A 17510-nucleotide genomic window follows, 5' to 3' on the forward strand; every position below is an offset into this window, starting at 1 on the left:
ATCTTGAAATTCTCTAGATTAAAAAGAAGTCTACTAACCCTCTCAATTGGTTCTTTAATATATTTTGGCTTAATGAATTAGAAAGAAAGGTCGAGCCAGCGCAACTTAGGCACCTTGTGGTTGAAGTTTTTTTTTTTTTTTTTTTTCCCGGTGAGTCGTTGTGACGATCATTGTAGCAATTCTAACCTTCATGAATTTTTTTTTCATGTTGATGTTCATTCATTAGGACCCTCAAGGAACCTAAACTAGATCTAACCTTCATGTTGATGTTCATTTATTAGTGCTAACTGCTAAATTAGGTGTAGTGACCTTGCCTGCTTTCCTCTATGCTCCATTGGGATGTCTTCACAAGCCTCTCACTTTAACGATACATTTCATTTTGCAGAAAGGCATCCTGAACTCAAATTGTGCAGCAAACATGGCCTCTTCCGTGACAAGGTTATAGGCTTATAGCAGATCATACTAGATAAACCCTGTGCCATATACCCAGCCCTCTCGCCAGCATAACATTCATTGAATACCCTGCCCACCGTCGGAGCCTTCTATGGATGTGAATCTTCACTGATACCATAGAGTCCCAAGCACGTGTCACTTCAAGAATTTGTCCAATGCTAGTTATTAAAAATAGGCATCCCATCCAACCTAAAATGGAGTAGCTTTTACAGCAGTCCATTGCCACTTCTACTCTTTTTATCTCCAAGCAGCCCAAAGAGTCCTCGAACCCATAAAGAAACTTGTTTTGCAAGTCTTGTAGCTGCCCAAACTCAGCTTCTATCATCTTTTCAGCCCTCTACAGCCATGGAATACCATTCACAATGACCTCATCAAATGCATGTATGATCATAAATAATAGCTGTCCGGATGCAAAGAATGCAAGCAAAATACAAGGCACGTTTGTGAAGTTGATTGGATCTGCAGAAATCTTTTGTTATATTATATACCATGAAATCTTCATTAGTGTTTGGAATAATTAATATTGCTCAATCTTTCAGGAAAAGAGTGCAAGCAAATGTAGCTCTGGGAAGGACATCCCTTGGTAAAATAGGTCGAGGGGCAACCGAAGTTCGCATAGGATTTTGGCAACATAATCATTTACCTGGACAGGCAGCTTGAAGCAGCTTTTGGCACTTCTGCAGAACAAAATAGCTGCACCCGTATCCAGGTTGCTCACCAGAATCTTCTTCAGAAAGAGGTGATTGCATTAACCAGAACTGGAAGGTGATCTAGAATCAAGAGTTTCATTACTTCTTCTTTTTTTCCCCTGATTTTTACATATCCTGCCACTACATATAGAGACTTTATAGCATGGACCACTATTAACTTATTCATGATCTTCCATGCTCTTATGATGTCTTATTCTCTACTGTGCTGCAGATTGTTGATGCTCATTCAGATAAATCTCTGCCAGGGCAGTGTGCAATGCTGCCCCAATTGAAAGAACGTCCTCATCAAGAAAGAAGTAAGGTGAGTGTAGGGAGTGAATTGCACCCACGTTTTCATTTCTAATTCCAATATCGAGCATGACTCCAGGAATCACTTCTTGATAGAAGGAAAAGTCCTCAGCTGCCATCACCTTCTGACCCATCTTGAAATTCTCTGGATTAAAAAGAAGTCTACTAACCCTCTCAACATGCAAATTCAATTTTTCATCATTCACGGTAGCAGGATATAGGGGAACATCTTCCTTTTCGTACATGTCTACGTGCGCATGACATCTGTGGACAGCTGCCTGGCCTTCAACAACCTACAAGCAGTTGTAATTATATGAGCATGATTTACTTTTCATTAGCTACTTCACAGATTCTATCATTCAGTCGGTGGTTAGTAACCTAGGTTATGAATAATCAAATTCAAGATGGTGGAGCCCAACACAGAGAATGAAAACTTGTGCGGATAATTAAAAAATCCTACTACCTCTAAAGACTATCATTTAGGACAGCAAGGCATGAACTTAGGAGTTTGGAGCACCTTTATTGAAAGTATTTAACTGGGTTGAGAAAGAAGAATATGCAATTCTGTTTTATACATATTTTTATAGCAAGATAAACATATGCCACCATGCACTTTGTATGATTCGTTCCGTCAAATTCAAAGTGAAGAGGTTAATTAATGCCCCTTACCTCTTTCAACCTCCGCTGGAGTTGATGTAAGCTCTCAGTCGTAAGACTCCTCAGGGTGCCCCCAAATTCAAAATATGGTGGAATTACATTCAAAGTAGTCCCTCCTCTGACATACGTAATAGATAGAACCTTCAGCCAAAAACAAAGCACCAGTTGTAAGACACAATAAATGTTTCACTTCTCTTTCATAATGTCGAAAATTATATATATATCCAATGGTTCTGAAGTCTTCAGATTGTTTTAAATAAGTTAGACGGACCAAAAAGGATAAAGAGGAGGGGGAGAATAAAATTTATGAATATTTCAATGGGAGCTAATCGGAGGAATCCTCTGTTCTTTTATCGGTTCATCTAGGTTCCTGCAAAGTCAGCAAGTACCTTGGTCGAAGTGATTATCAACGTATGGAAAAAAAGAAAGCTACTAGAGCAGATGCATAACAAGGGCATACCTGACTCTGGAGGGGATCCAGTTCTCTAGAGATGAGCTGTTGCAATGCCAAAATTGCAAATGACGCAGCAAGTAGTGGATCCACAGCATTATGGGGTACTGCAGCATGCCCACCTCTGCCTTCTATTTTTACTTGAAAGCGGGATGCTGCAGCAAAGACTGGCCCTGACAAGGATGCTATGGTTCCAGTGGGTATCTTGTAATTAACGTGCATCCCAAATATGGCTTCAGCATCACCAAGGGCACCATCTTTTATCATATGTGATGCACCAGCACCTCCCTCCTCAGCAGGTTGGAAAAGAAGTCTCACCGTTCCCTTTATAACCAACCAAAGTATCATCATTAAATCTTTAAATTTACAAGATGAACAAAAGAAAGAAAGAAACACAGAGCGTACATGGGCATACAAACTGAACCATCAAAAAAATAAAAAGCAAAACTCTAAAGGCATCCATTGCAACCACTGAATGATTGGACAAGCAACTAATCTTTCTACAATTACTTCTTAGTCTGATGCCAGTCAAAATAATTATCCACTTCTAACATCATTAACATAAGAAGACAATTTCCGTCCATGCTAGAAACAAATTACAATCTTAACATACAAAATCAGACATGATCAGGAAGTCGTCTTCATCACCATTAGAAGGATTAAAAACACACACAGCCCTCTAAAAACCCCAACTTCACAAAGAAACAAAAGACTACCTAACCTACCTTAAGCAGATGTTTCCTTTCATTAAGCAACTTAGCAGCACCAAGGAGCATAGTGGTATGAGCATCATGACCACATCCATGCATTTTTCCATCAACTTTACTCTTATGCTCCCACTCCACAAGCTCCTACAAACCATAAACAAAACACAATCAAAACCAACAAAACAGAAAGTTCCAATCTTTAAACCAAAAAAAAAGGACTACGAAGCACATCACTTGCAGGGGAAGTGCATCCATGTCAGCACGAAGAGCAACAACAGGAGGTGAACCAGAGCCAATTTGAGCAACAATCCCAGTTTTGGCAAGTGGGTATGTGTAAGAAATAGCAAGTTTATCAAGTTCACTTCTAATAAGAGCACTGGTATTGTGTTCCTCAAATCTGAGTTCTGGATTCTCATGAATTTGCCTTCTAATGGTTATTAACCAGTCCTTGTCTCGTTGGGATGAGCTTAGAAGATGTTCTCTATAGGTTTGCCGATCGAAAGTGGACTGAGATGAATCAAAACATACAAGTACTGAAAGAAGGACTTGGAATAGTATCAAATACAAAAAAGTTCCCATCTTTATTGCTAGTTCTACTGTAATTCAATTCTCAAAGTGATAAAAACAAGTTTCGCAACGTACAGGATTAATGACTACAACAAGAAGATTCAAGTGAGGGAGTTGTCGGCAAATGACTAAGAAGATTGAAAATGACAACCTTTGTAGATCATTAGTCTTTCATTAGTATGTTTCGGTATCTGGAATTTGTTTTCTGCAAAGGGAACAACACGGGGTGGTGGCGCAGTTGGCTAGCGCGTAGGTCTCATAGCTAAAGAGTGATCCTGAGGTCGAGAGTTCGAGCCTCTCTCACCCCATTATATATTTTTGTTCCGAAATTCTAGTCCTCACCTGACAATGTTGCCCCTCTTCTTAGCACCGCATTACAAGTAATTTGCTTTCCGTAAATAACTAATGACATTTCCTGTGTTCTCTTTAGGGTTACCCTATGTCCTCTCACATACCAACAGACAAATAGAAAGTCATGTCTCCCTAAGCTTAGTGGACTGTCTTCGACTCCAGACCTGCAAGTCTTGGACTTTGGCTTGTTTGGGAATGCCGAGGCACCAAGAAAGTAAAGCAGAAAGTAGGGTGGAGGTGATTTGCACAACGAATGATCATGCAAAACATCAACTGCTGGAGTTGGCAATTGGTAGAATTTGATCAAGAGAAACAAACTATCCATACAATAATTCCATAAATATTCAAGCACCAAAAGATTTTTATACAGAAATATGCCAACATAGGCATGAAATTAAGCCTCTATAAACAAGACATACAAAAAAGCTTGAACTGGTAAAATGTCGAATATAAACAGATAGGACTCAATAGTAAGTTAACAGACTACTTGAGATAATATACATCAATAGTGGCCTACAAAATCTATCCCATAAGCTTAATTAGTAAACCCACCCCGAAAAAAAGAAAAAACTAAACCGGGAAAACTGAACAGAGAAAAGGTCCCTAAGCGGTATCGAGAAAAAAGTATCTACATCTGCTCACTGAGACTGCAAACAAAACTGCTAAAACAGCTACCCTAAACATGGTAATCGACCAGATGGAATCACAAGCAGAAGAAGCCTTCGAGAACATAAATGAAACCTTGCTGAGCATAGAACGATTATTCTTCACGGCTGTTCCATTGTTAGGTATCAGTTCTTCAGAAAATTTAATGGTTTCACTAACTTTGACAAGGGTAGGTTTCAGCTGTTCATCCATGGCATTAGTATAACTGTCTTCATCCATGGCATTGGTTTCACTAACTTTGATCTCCTGCACGTGGTAATTCAACTATACTCAAATACATATTTAGGTAAACATTAGGCTTTTTACTCAGCATCATTGTACAGACTTCTCACCTTTGTCACAATACACTCGTATTCAAGTTCTCCTTCTCCAGAGTTAAAATCTTCTGACTTTGTGCTGAACTGAATTGGTTGGACTTGGAGCTTACACTGCAGACGCAATCTTCTTGGTGCATCACCTTGTGTATTGAAATTCCTGCCAAATTGTCGATTTCGTGGATTGTGAACCCTGGTCCTTATTCCATTCCAATTAGTGTCACTACCACCAACTTCATTCGTACTGTTGCTTGGTTTGTTGAGAGTATTGAGCTGGTCTGTGGCAGAAATTGATGCTACACTTTGCAGGGCGTAAGATCCATTTTGTAATGAACCCAGATAGATCGGCTGCTGATGCACATTACTATCATAAAGCAGAGTTGAAGAAGGCTTCTCGTCAATGTTCCCCTCAGGAAAGACAGCACCCTGAAACCCTTGTTCAATCTGTAATGAGATGGAAGTGCATGGTTAAATTTCTAAAGGGCATAAATTTATTTGTAAAACAAGATAATGAAATTTAAACGAGTCCCAGAATGTGCAAGACAATGTGATATGCAGAAGTAGTGTGGCAGTTTCCACTCACCCTAATTGGTTCCATGTCAACATCCGAGCCACTGTAAGATACATTGTCCTCAACAACACGGAGCAAGCTGCCCCTAAAAAGGCTCTCACTTGGAAATGATGAATTGTTCTGAAAGCTAGGCACCTCATAAAAGAGTTCATCTGGCTGCTTAAGTATGGAATCAATGAATTCAGAGGTATAGTCATCTGTTTCATTTCCAACATTATGAGATTGCAGCCCTCTGTTACTGCTGCTCAAATCGTTGTTGCCATGATTAAACATGGAGGAAGATCCCACTGCTTCTTGGACCTGCTCATGGACTGGTGGAAAAAGTTCGTAATCTAGAGCCTGTGGTGGGGAGTCAAATAACCAATTCAAGGCTTCTTCCAGCTGTAGCTCCTCCTACAAAATGCATTAAAAAAAGAAGCAAAAATAATTAATTACTTGCAGATTGCATTTCTCTTACACTGAAAAGGTCATGCTGTACACGTTAATAATTGTCTTCCATCTCACCTCAGAAGCGGGTAAATCAGCAGTTTGATCTCCTCCTTCAGAAACACCAACGCTGCAGCTTGGAAATTCAACTGGCGCTACAACCTCAGAGGTTGTTGTATTTGCCGGAGATGCTTCAGTCAGTGGTTGATCAGATTGTGTAACTTCTGGAGACGATTGAGCTGTGGTCGGAGACGAAACAGTAGCTTCAGCTTCATCACAGTTCGGACTCTCAATGCTCTCATCTTGTTTCTTAAACAAACGACAAAGAACAAAGGCACTCTGCATTGCATAACATTGTCCAAAGTTATCAAAATCGAACTAATAGCTATATAGATACCAAGCAAGCACAGAGGGTTTAAAACATCTTATGTAATGAGCATCATTTGCAAACAGACCAAAAATAAAGTGCCATTGCCATTTATTTCTAAATTTTTAAGCACCCAATGGCGTCAATCAATCATGGATGCAGCGGTTTATGCAGCAAAAGAAATCAATCAATCAAACAAACAAACAACAAAGCACCCTAATGCACCCTACATTGCATGAAACTATCCAAAACAACTGTCCCAATAGAAATGGAGCAACCATAATAACTAAAAAAGAAAACAACACTATAAAAAACGACCATTATTTTCCAAATTGACAAAGCACACAAGCTGTCGAACCTACAAACATACAAGCAACAAATGAGACAATTCAATCAATGGAAAACATCAAAGCTCTAAACTTCACAACAAAAACATAAAACCAGTAACCAAAAACTGATTTTACCTGGCCAGGCTTAGTTCCATCAAGCTCCTCTTCAGTAGCACGATACTCATGCACAACCCAATTAGTCCTCTTCCCCTTAGGAGCACGTCCAGTATAAAATACTAGAGTCTTCTTCATTCCAATCAATCTATTTCCAGACTTTATCTTCCTATCCTTGCCAGTTGCCTTCCAATACCCAGCATTTGTTGCTCTATTCTGCCTCGATCCATTTGGATACTTCCTGTCTAATGGACAGAAAAAAAACCACTCTGGATCCTTGTTCTCTATTATCGACAAGCCTACAACAACAACGGAACAAAACAAACAATTTTTCAAGATTTAATTCAAAAGACACAAAAAGGAAGGATTTTTCACCCTTTGTAGTTTTTATGTATGCATTTATGTACCTGGTAAGTCCCAAGGTTCCCATTTGCAGACATCGATTTCACGAATAACTCTAACTTTATCATCTTTTCCATTGATTTTGTGTCTTAAGTAGTAATTAACTAGTTCTTCATCTGATGGTCTGAATCTAAAGCCTAAGGGCAGTGAATTCAAGTTCAAAGAGAAAACAGCCATGGTTTTCAAAGAAAAAAAAACCCTTCACCCAATTTACAAAGAGAAGACGAATAGAGGATAAAAGATTCAGTCTTGAAGATATTTTAAGGGCTCCATTAATGACATTTGAAGGAAACTACAGAGAAAGTGAAGGCCTCTTGGAACCCAACCCGACGCGTTTAAATAAATAATAAAAATAAAACACGACACCCTCGGATATTCCGCGTATGGGATTTTTCTTAATTGTTTACCCATGGTCGTGTCCTTATTTACCATGAATACCAGAGGATGGGGATGTGGAAGGGGTAGGATAGGGAAAGGGAATGTGAGTTGGAGGGTGGTAATTCAGATAAAGGGGGGCCTTACGCTGTCTGGCGAATGCTATATTGACACGTGTGATGTTGTAATACGGTGGGGTCTACGCGTCTGACGTGTGTAAATATGGAAAGAGAGATGGTTTGAAAGGAGATGATAGAAAAGGAGGAAGAGAAGGTGCCATGAAACATCATCCCTAACCTCCTCCCACAGGGCTACGCGGGCTTCTTTTTTTATTTATTTTTTTAATGTTTTTCAAGTCAATTTGAGAGAATATTAAAAAAATAGTGAATTCATTAGGATTTGATTCAATTGGTAAAAGGAAAGCTTTTTCAACCCCTAGTTTTTTTTAAAAAATACAAACGTTTTATTTCTCTTTTTTTTTTTCTTTTTTAATTAAATCGACAAACATCAAGATGTTATAGACAGCAGAGCAATCATGCTCCACCAACACATGAATGAAATGTCCTTGGAAGGAATCCTAGGATTTTCCTTTTCCTTTTCCTTTTCCTTTTTCTTTTTCTTTTTCGTGTGTATATATTTAATTATTTTCCTATTTTTTTTAGGGTTTAGTTTGTAGTTTTAACTGTACCAAAAGAGCAGACAACGTGGGGGAGGTGAAGTGGGTTTCTCAAAAGAGGATAGTGATGGATGTTTGACCATTCATGCATGATGATGAGTAAACTCAGTTATCAAATATATTGCCTTTAGACTTTGTTTTAACAATTAATCTTCATCTACCCTATGGCTATAGTCATTTCCCAACACTTTCTTTATATTATTTATGTATTTATTTGGGCTGTATTTCTAGTTTTGTACACTGGTTTTAAAATCTAATATTGGGTCAATTCAATACAAGATTCGCCTCACATATGCTAAGGGAATCAACTTATTTTACTTTAAAAAATATATTGAAAAAATATTATTTTAATTTTTTAAAAAATAAAAGAATAAATGAGCTAAAATCAAGTCAAACCTGAATTAATCAGGTCAAATAAATTTACTTGAATTTTTAACTTCTATAAATTGAGATTTTTTTTTTTTTCATCTCAAATATCATACTGCTCCTAAATTAACTCATAAAACTAGATAGAGTTTTATAAATATGGTTTAATTTGATTTTGGTTTTATACTCTTCAAAATTATTTAGGTTAGGTAATACTAGTATTTTAATTAACGAGAACCATATCCTTTTATCTAAATGAGGCACAACTTTCATTCTACATGACAATTATTTGCAAAAACTATACCGTTTTAGTACTTGTAATAATAATAAAAAAAAATATTAATATTTGCACAAAGACAAACGAAACCTTATACAATTATTGATGTCTGAACTGAAAAATCTATTAAAAAAAGTTTGAAAATTTTCCAATAATTTAAAAATCAAATCCATTTATATTCGTAACAAAGTGTTAATCCTCGCTTTTTTGTCAAGCTACCATAGCGAGGAAAGTAAATCTTCTAATTTATATATCTCAACTCTCAAGATTACTACTAATTGAGTTTTCCTGTCTAGGATTTCATTTTCCTAGTCTCTCTCCACCCCATCCTCCATTCCAGTGAGCTTGGACCCCAAGAAATTTGTGCAGTGTGTGAAAGCTTGGACATCATTGAATTGAAGTGTCTGTTTGGAGCTATGATTCAAATTTTTTTAATGAAAAAACTTTTTTTTGAAGAAAAACAGAGACAAACATACAAGAATCTTGATAATATAATACAAACTTTATAGTGAGATATTGTTGGTGATTGAACCTTAAAGAGACTAGGATGCTTTAGAAAAAGACACAGCATTTGGGATGGATAGGTACTCTTTCTGGGACCTCTCTAGCCCGCAGCTGCTTTTGCTTTATAAAATCTAAAAGCCTCAAATCAAAGTAAAACTAATCCATCACTCCAAACATCATTGAAGAAGATACAAATGCCAAGTCTCTCAACATTTCCAAATATAAAATTTCCATCCAAGACAAGAGTGAAATGCCTATTCTCTTTGTTGCAAATTGTATATATGTACGTGTGTGTATTGGCACTCAATTTGTTGCTATATATGCTTGCTGGAATATTATATAATACGATGCTTTTATTTTTTAATTTTTTTCGTATTTGAAAGCGATGATCTCTCGGATTAATTAGGGCTTTGCACATCCTTGATTATTCCTTGATAAAAAAGTTGTTGATGAGGTAGTGGAGTTCTGAAAGCATACCTTTCCCTGTTCTCTTTTTAACCTTTGCATGCATGCCCCTACATGGATATACCTTTTTTATTTTTCATAATTAAAACAGAAGAAGAAGAAGAAGAAAAGGAAAAAGTAGGACGTGACCCGCTTGGAACCCTAAAATAATAATTCTGTTCACCATGACTTCTTAATTTTTGGTGCTGGAAATTGTGCCAAAAGTTGGGGATAGTTTTATACTTCTCATCCTCCCTTTGAGGCAGGAGCGATACTTGGATAATTCGGGGGTCGCTCCTTTTCAGTTTTTTTTTTTCACAAGTCCTCCTGCATGATATGTCATTCAAGCCTGAAATCTTTACATCTTATCTTTTGTTTTTGTACGGAACTTTCAAAAGGCAATTAAATTATGTGATTCATGAGGCGGCCACAAGAGTCAAAAAGTTTGATCCTAGCTTTATAGAAAATAGTAATCAATGTCGTAGTCTCAATCCTCTTTGGAAAAAAACGTTAGGTTGTGAGGCTCTATAATCTTGTTGGCCATGTGAGGTAGATGGGTTCTATTTTTGAAACTTTGTGATTCCTCCAAAATTCACTTTTGTTGGGGTTTTTTTTTTTAAATTAAAAAAAATACATATGTAAATTACATTTTAGGGTTAAGACTTTTTTTAAAAATACCTATATTCTCTACAGTTTTGTGGCTAGCTAGAAAAAATTGAGAAATATGAGTTTTGGGTATTTTAGAATATTTTATGTGGCACTTTGTAATTTTGAGTGAGCCTAAATTTCCAAACAATGTAAATTTCCTGTGCACTATTATGCTTATTATCTTTCATATATATATATATATATATATATATATCAAATTGTATCGAAGCTTGCTTGGATATTAGTTGATTTTTATAATGGCAACAAAAATACAACAGCTATGAAGTTTGATGTAAAAAATTTTAATGGTAACAACGACTTCAATCTATGAAATATTAAGATGTGTTCCTTGTTAGTTCAACAAGGTTTATTTAAGGGAATGAATGATGAGGAGAAAGATGATATTATGGAATTGACATATAGTGCTATTCAATTTTGTTTGTCTAATGAGATTTTAAGAGAAATTACCGGTGAAACTATAGTTATTAGATTATAAATAAAATAGGAAACTTTTTACATGATCAAATCACTAACAAACCAATTGTATTTAAAGCATGAATTGTATACTATCAAGATAAAATAAGGTATACCCATTAAAGATCATTTTGAGAAATTCAATTGAGAACCTTGCTAATATGTTGACAACCGATCTTGCAATCAATTTCAAATATTGCTAAAAATTGATTGGTTTGTGTAGTGCTTAAAAGATGCTTGGTGGAGATGATTAAAGAGGAGTTCAAGTTTTGTATGTCGGCTCAATTTAAACAAAGGTGAATATTTATTGGGATTGTCTTAAATTATGGGCTCAAATAAAAAAAATACTCATATACTTAATCCATATATAAAAGCCTAAAATTATTATATTTTAGAGTTAAGATTTATTTGCAAGTGTCTACATTCTCTACACTTAAACGACTAAAAAGTAGTGAGAAAATATGAGTTTTGGGTTACTTTGATTTTTTGGGTGAGAAAATAATTTTATATGATATTTTGTAATTTTTTACTTTCTTATTGTAAATTTCTCTTATCATCTTGCTTGTGGAATAGGTTTAAATTGCTAAATCACATAATTTTTTTGTGTGCTTATGCGTTTATGTTTGATCTCTAATTGCCAATTAATTTAAGATTTTAGGGTTGTTTTCACAGTAATTTTTATGCTTGGCTACAATTAAATGAACTGCTTATTGAATGTTAAAGTTATTAAACCCGGTCTTAGTCTTAGACTTGATCATGAATTTCACTAATTAACTTGAATTATCGTGTTAATGAAGACAATATCATTTATTTTTTTTAAAAAAAATATTAAAATAGATTTTAATCTGACGAGTAAAGTCAATCCACCCAAGTTTCCCTCCATGCCGGCTTTAATAAATGAAGCTAAGGTAAGTGTAACTTGTTTGTTTGGGAAGATCAAGAGTGACAACCCATCGTTTAACACAGTAAAGGGTCACGTGCGATTGTCCCATCTGTACCCTACGTGGCCACATATACTAGTGGGTTCCATTGGTGCGTGTAGGCAAGTATGGTCCATGGGGGTGCAGTCGCGACGGACACAGCTATACTTGACACCCGCCATGCATTAACGTGACATCCCAAGCTTTTTCTATAGCTCCATTGAATCTCTCTGGATAATCTAGAGATACTCTGCTTCTAAATAACAGATCGACAAGATCAGGGAATCTAGTGTTTCTTGTACTGATCGCTCTCTCAACCTTAAAAACCAGCAGATGATCAGAGTTCCAACGTTCGACTCTCTGCCTTTAGGACAAGTCAAACCTAGCCCATGAATCCAAATTGAGGCTTCACCTACATGAAAATGTTTGAAGGCAACTTTTTTTCAACCATGATTGCCTGAGAGATGCATTATAAAGGAAAACAGATAAAAATATGGATTAGATTCTGAGGTTTTTTTCTCTACAATTTGATGAATTACTATCACCACTTGTATTTATAACAGCATATTACAGAGTCAGGCAGGGCAAAACTCTATTATAAGAAGATTCTTTTATGCCTACATCCTAAATACGGCCAAAATGCTTGAAGCACTCTGCTGTTGCCCTCACCAAAAGCTACAAAAGGTGATGCCTGCCTACTTCTAGTCTTCTATCCACAAGAGTAAATTTCCACCGATGCTCTCTTTCGTTTATTCACTTCTTCTTCACCTTGTTCCTATTTCATTGTCAAGGAGCAAACAGATGAAGCAGAACCTGGAATCCAACAAGGAGACTGGCACAGCTAGTCCAGTCCATCGGTTCCCAACAGGAGTCCTTGAATATTCAAAAGCAAGTCCATTGGAGAGTTTGCTGCAACATGTCACCCTCTCAACTTTGACATTCTAAAGGCTACTCTATTACATTTGGAGAAAAAAACTGAAAGAGAATTCAAAGCCTCTCACTGGATAATTCTTGTGCCTGTTTTAGCAACCCTCTCGTGACAACCTGTTTGCGGCCCCTCATGCTGTGCTCGTTCATTCTGTTCTAAAGTCTTGTGCCTAGTTTGCTTTCAAGGACTGGTCATGATATCAATTGTGAGCATGGCATTCTTATTGGTGAGAACACCACCGTTAGTCGGGCATGATCTGAAAGAGAGTAGTTCTCAGGCCACATTCCTTTCTCTACTTCAGGAGGGAAGAGAACAGCATTCTCCACACTGAAACCAATTGTTTGCTCTTCTCTACCCTTAAGATTATCGTCTTGGATTTCATCATCTTTCTCCTCTGACCATGTAGGATTCCAAATTCGCTGCTGTAATTCCAAAATCCCACAATGTGAACATCATAGTTTAGAACACTTTTTAACAGGTATTAACATGTCGAATTGCTTTCTTTTCTGAAACCAATATGATAAAACAGATATGACAGCAAGCCATGTAGCAGATATACACATTTTGACGTAAAGATCAGCAAATACATGGAAGCCTTTCATCAGGTTAAAAACATAAACAAATGTTGGCAAAAGTACAACTGATTTGTGGATTGCAGAAAGTATTTTAATTTGAGCTCAAGCAACCTGGATTGCCAATCCTGGTGCTACCACAGCTTGCTAAAAAGGCAGTTGCTTTGTGAAAAATTGGTGTGGTAATCAGAGTATCCTGATGCTCTCGTAAATTACAGCTAATGCGACATTCACTTTTTAGTTGGTTACCTGAAATTCTTTATAATCAAGAACACCATTCCCATCAATGTCTGCCTGCACCCACAAATCCTTTGTTTCTTCGTCGCTAAGTCCATAACAGTGGCCGGTTAAGTTAAGCTGCAATATTTAGAACATTGTTATGTATGAGTTGTCAAGGAAATGAATAAAAACATCTTACTAAGCAACCGCATTGATAGGAGATAATATAGGTTCCACTTATCTTACCTGTTGAAGAGCTTCACAGAAGCCTGAGTAGGTAATGCAGTCACTATCACTATCAGCCTTTAGAAAGGCAAAGGCATCTTCTTCTGTCAGGGAAGCTCTCCGTAGCAGATACTGAAATGGAAAATTCTATTTCAGAAATAGAAACTCAAGAATTGTTCTCCCAAGGCTGATAAAATTCTATTTTTAAATTCCATGTCCCTGACATTACAAAACCAACGCAAAACACAAAAAAAATGTACGGGTTCACTCCAAAACAACCAGCTTAGCAACAGTTTCTATGGGACATTAAGAAGTAACTGGAAGTTGCAGAAGAGATGAGAAATTACAAATGCCTTAGTTGACAGAAAGTTGGCGTCCTTCTTGCTGCGAAGTTGCACAGATTTTAGGTCATTCTGGGATGTCTCTTCAAAGAAGAAACATTAACTAGATGACATCCACAAGATAAGCTGGCTTGCTAATTTTTTATTTACACTGTCCAGCCTTATGCTGATATTATTAAGTGACCATCAATTGAGTTGGAGGAGGTGTAGATAACAAAGAAATGTACAAATGAAGCCCAACAATAAACAGAGTGAGATCGTTGAAGTGTTAAGAACATGCAAACAGAGAATTCCAGGTTAATGTTTAAGAATAAAAATCTGACCTTGAACATGCCAAATACTGCTTCACTCCAACTTGTTTTTAGTAGCTTGCGGTATCTATTGGGATTAAGAAGCCATATAAAATCCACGCCACAAATATTTCCACGATGATTAAGGTGGCTAACCCACTGAGCACAACACATGAAAGGAATGAGAAATTTATAAATCGGATGTAACCAACAAAGTGATTTCTACCGAAGAAAATAAATTATTACTAGTTTGAACATGAAAATAAGGACCTTGTGAGCATCTGCATCAGTGTACTGATGAGCAGTATCATATGATGATACAAAGCCTTGTGACCTGAGGAACTTGTAAACATGCCCCCGTTTGCTCCCATTCCAGTCACTGCAGAAAGTACAAAGAAAAGGTTAAGGAATACAATGAGTGTGATTGTGTGAAGGACATAGAATCTACCAAGTGGGAGTAGTTTCTTTATGACATGTAGCATGTGATCATGTAATTACCCGCAAAGCATAATAGGCGTTGGGCTAAGCTTGTTTTCTTTCTGATAAGATTCCACATACTGCAGGATTTTGTAGACCTGTTGTTGCAATCATAGAACACAGGCCAAAACCAAGGATAGTGAGAAGTTACTTGTGAAGAAGATAGTAAAGAGAAAAACTCGGTGGAAAAATGTACTTACCTGATTCAATCTCACAAGAGACAAACTTGAATCATGAGGAAATAACAAGTGGGTATTGACAATGAGAATTTCTTGGCGAGTGTCATTGTTCCGGCATGGTGAACAAGGAGCAGCTAATTCAACATGTAACAACTGAGCAACTCGATCCCCGCAATCATTGAACAACAATTCCCTATGGTTAATAACTCTGAAATAGTCCTTGCGCACAGCGATCAGTAGGCCTGGGATATCATACAATGACACAGTATGTTCGAAAGGATTCAACAAAAGAAAATTTTGCTCATTGTTTCTTCTGCAATTCATTTGTATCTAAGACCAGTTTATTTCCTCAACAAAAATCCCCAACCTCCAACAAAACTTAAAGCTCTTTATTCCTATTTTTGAAAACATGGAAGAATTCTCCTGAAGATAGTGAAAGAGAACAGGAAGCAAAGGAATTGGTCAAATTTGGAAGATTTCTTCCATATTTTGTCCAAATTCGAGACATTAAACCACTAGGCAATAGTGATGGGACAATTGATGAAACAAGAAACATCAAATGCAGATCAAATTAGCAAACTCCTGGAACATGGCCTATAATGTCTGATTACAGGAAGTCCAACATGATCCAAAAATTGTATAAAAGTTTCAATCTTTGCACAAAATGGTAAACTATGAAATAACAGAATTCATTAAAAAAAAACCAAATTTTAAATGTATAAACAAAAGGGATTCCAGAGAAAATTCCAAGATGAGAAATGAAGAAGAAAGGTAGGTACCAACCATCACCACGGTTGTTGGTTCGTGCAAGCTTGAAATTGAGATAGCCTGCATCACCTAATCTCTTCTCATACATGTTGACCAACTCTTCATTTCCCAACCAAAATTCCTACACCAATTTGAAACAATCAACAAACAAATCCTAACAATCACCAAAACCATAAAGAGACAGAGACAAAGACAGAGGCAGAGAGAGAGAGAAGAACCTGAAGACAAATTATGGAAGATCTTTCACGCAACAAGGAATCCAAAATCCTCTGGTTTCTGACAAGCCAATAGGCCCTGTAATCACTTTCACGTGAATTCTGATCCTTATCATTGTTAATGTTAAGACGTTTATAGATAGGTGCAAGAATGTTAAACGTTGTACAAGTTATACAAGGTTGTTGCCGATGATCTCTCATTGACATTGATGATGATATTGCATAACTCCCTATTCTTGATATCCTTCTTGATCTCCTTTCCCTTGTCATTTTCTCTCTCTCTCTAACCTTTCTTGTATTCAAATTTCAAAACAAATCATCAAATTCTGATGCACCACAACAGAAAGAAATAAGAAGAGATGACAAGTGGGGTGGTCGCAGGGGAGGAGGGGAGGCTAGTTTTGACGGAAAAGGTTGTGGTGGCAGTAATGGAGACCGTTTTGAAGCAGCCAATCAAAGGAGGAAGGCAGTAGCAACACCACCACCACCAACAACAACAACAAGAAGAAGAATAGCAAGAATATTGTGAAAATGGTGGTGCGTTGCGACTAAAGAAAGGCAACCTCATTCCCTTGAGTCTTCATTCTTGTGCGAGGTCTACGCTTTATATAGTCAATGCAATGCAATATGGTTATGACTTAATTTAATTAACCGTTGCCTAAAAAAGTTTATTGCAATCAATATGCCTATTATAGCTTAGTTTTTGCTTTATAGTCTATTTGACAATTAATTTTTTTAAAAATATATTAAAATAATATATTTTTTTAATTTTTAATATCATTATATTAAAACAATAAAAAACATTAAAAAATATTAATTTAAAATTCTTAAAAAATTAAAAATATTAAAAAATATGGTTAGAGCGTAACACCAAACGATGCATATTGATATATAAGTTTTTTTTTATTTTTTTATTTGTTAAAAAAATATATATTCAAATGATTTTAATTGTGCATTCTTCTTATAAATCCGGAGTATATATTAATAAATTTACTTGTGCAATATTCTTAAAATTTGAATCTAAAAAGTTAAAAAAGGAACATATTTCCTTAATCACTTGAATAACCTCTTAGGTTTATTATTATTGTTATTATGATAATTAGGAAGTTGGGTTCATAACTTTACTCACAAGTGCAAGTCAGTCGAATATCAAACAAGTGCATAATCAACTCGATGTATATGCTGGTTGAAATGAAATCTATGAATTTGATCGGCAGCTCATAACGATGGAAGAAGAGA

The 17510-nt window shown here is 36.4% G+C and overlaps 3 protein-coding genes and 1 non-coding gene across 4 annotated transcripts; 1 reads left to right on the plus strand and 3 right to left on the minus strand.

The window, feature by feature from the left end:
• Positions 1-913: 913 nt before the first annotated feature.
• Positions 914-4358, minus strand: LOC7496454 (IAA-amino acid hydrolase ILR1-like 3). The gene is made up of 5 exons (XM_002317796.4): positions 3501-4358; positions 3285-3410; positions 2569-2883; positions 2121-2249; positions 914-1744 (listed from the first exon to the last, which is right to left on the minus strand). Exons 1-5 carry the CDS (start codon positions 3843-3845, stop codon positions 1361-1363), a joined length of 1299 nt encoding a protein of 432 aa, XP_002317832.1. The 5' UTR covers positions 3846-4358; the 3' UTR covers positions 914-1360.
• On the plus strand, positions 4057-4141 carry TRNAM-CAU (transfer RNA methionine (anticodon CAU)). Its single transcript is given in 2 exon segments — positions 4057-4094; positions 4106-4141. It is a non-coding gene; the product is annotated as a tRNA-Met (tRNA).
• A 144-nt stretch (positions 4359-4502) lies between the features above and the next one.
• LOC7496453 (NAC domain-containing protein 91) lies at positions 4503-7700 on the minus strand. Its single transcript, XM_002317795.4, has 6 exons — positions 7379-7700; positions 6993-7270; positions 6240-6500; positions 5748-6128; positions 5183-5608; positions 4503-5096 (listed from the first exon to the last, which is right to left on the minus strand). Exons 1-6 carry the CDS (start codon positions 7548-7550, stop codon positions 4788-4790), a joined length of 1827 nt encoding a protein of 608 aa, XP_002317831.3. The 5' UTR covers positions 7551-7700; the 3' UTR covers positions 4503-4787.
• A 4826-nt stretch (positions 7701-12526) lies between these two features.
• LOC7496452 (uncharacterized calcium-binding protein At1g02270) lies at positions 12527-16862 on the minus strand. The gene is made up of 9 exons (XM_002317794.4): positions 16275-16862; positions 16072-16177; positions 15310-15530; positions 15131-15207; positions 14903-15011; positions 14666-14791; positions 14023-14133; positions 13807-13914; positions 12527-13407 (listed from the first exon to the last, which is right to left on the minus strand). Exons 1-9 carry the CDS (start codon positions 16539-16541, stop codon positions 13177-13179), a joined length of 1356 nt encoding a protein of 451 aa, XP_002317830.1. The 5' UTR covers positions 16542-16862; the 3' UTR covers positions 12527-13176.
• Positions 16863-17510: the final 648 nt, after the last annotated feature.

This window comes from Populus trichocarpa, chromosome 12 (genome assembly GCF_000002775.5).
Source record: "Populus trichocarpa isolate Nisqually-1 chromosome 12, P.trichocarpa_v4.1, whole genome shotgun sequence".
NCBI lineage: Eukaryota > Viridiplantae > Streptophyta > Magnoliopsida > Malpighiales > Salicaceae > Populus > Populus trichocarpa.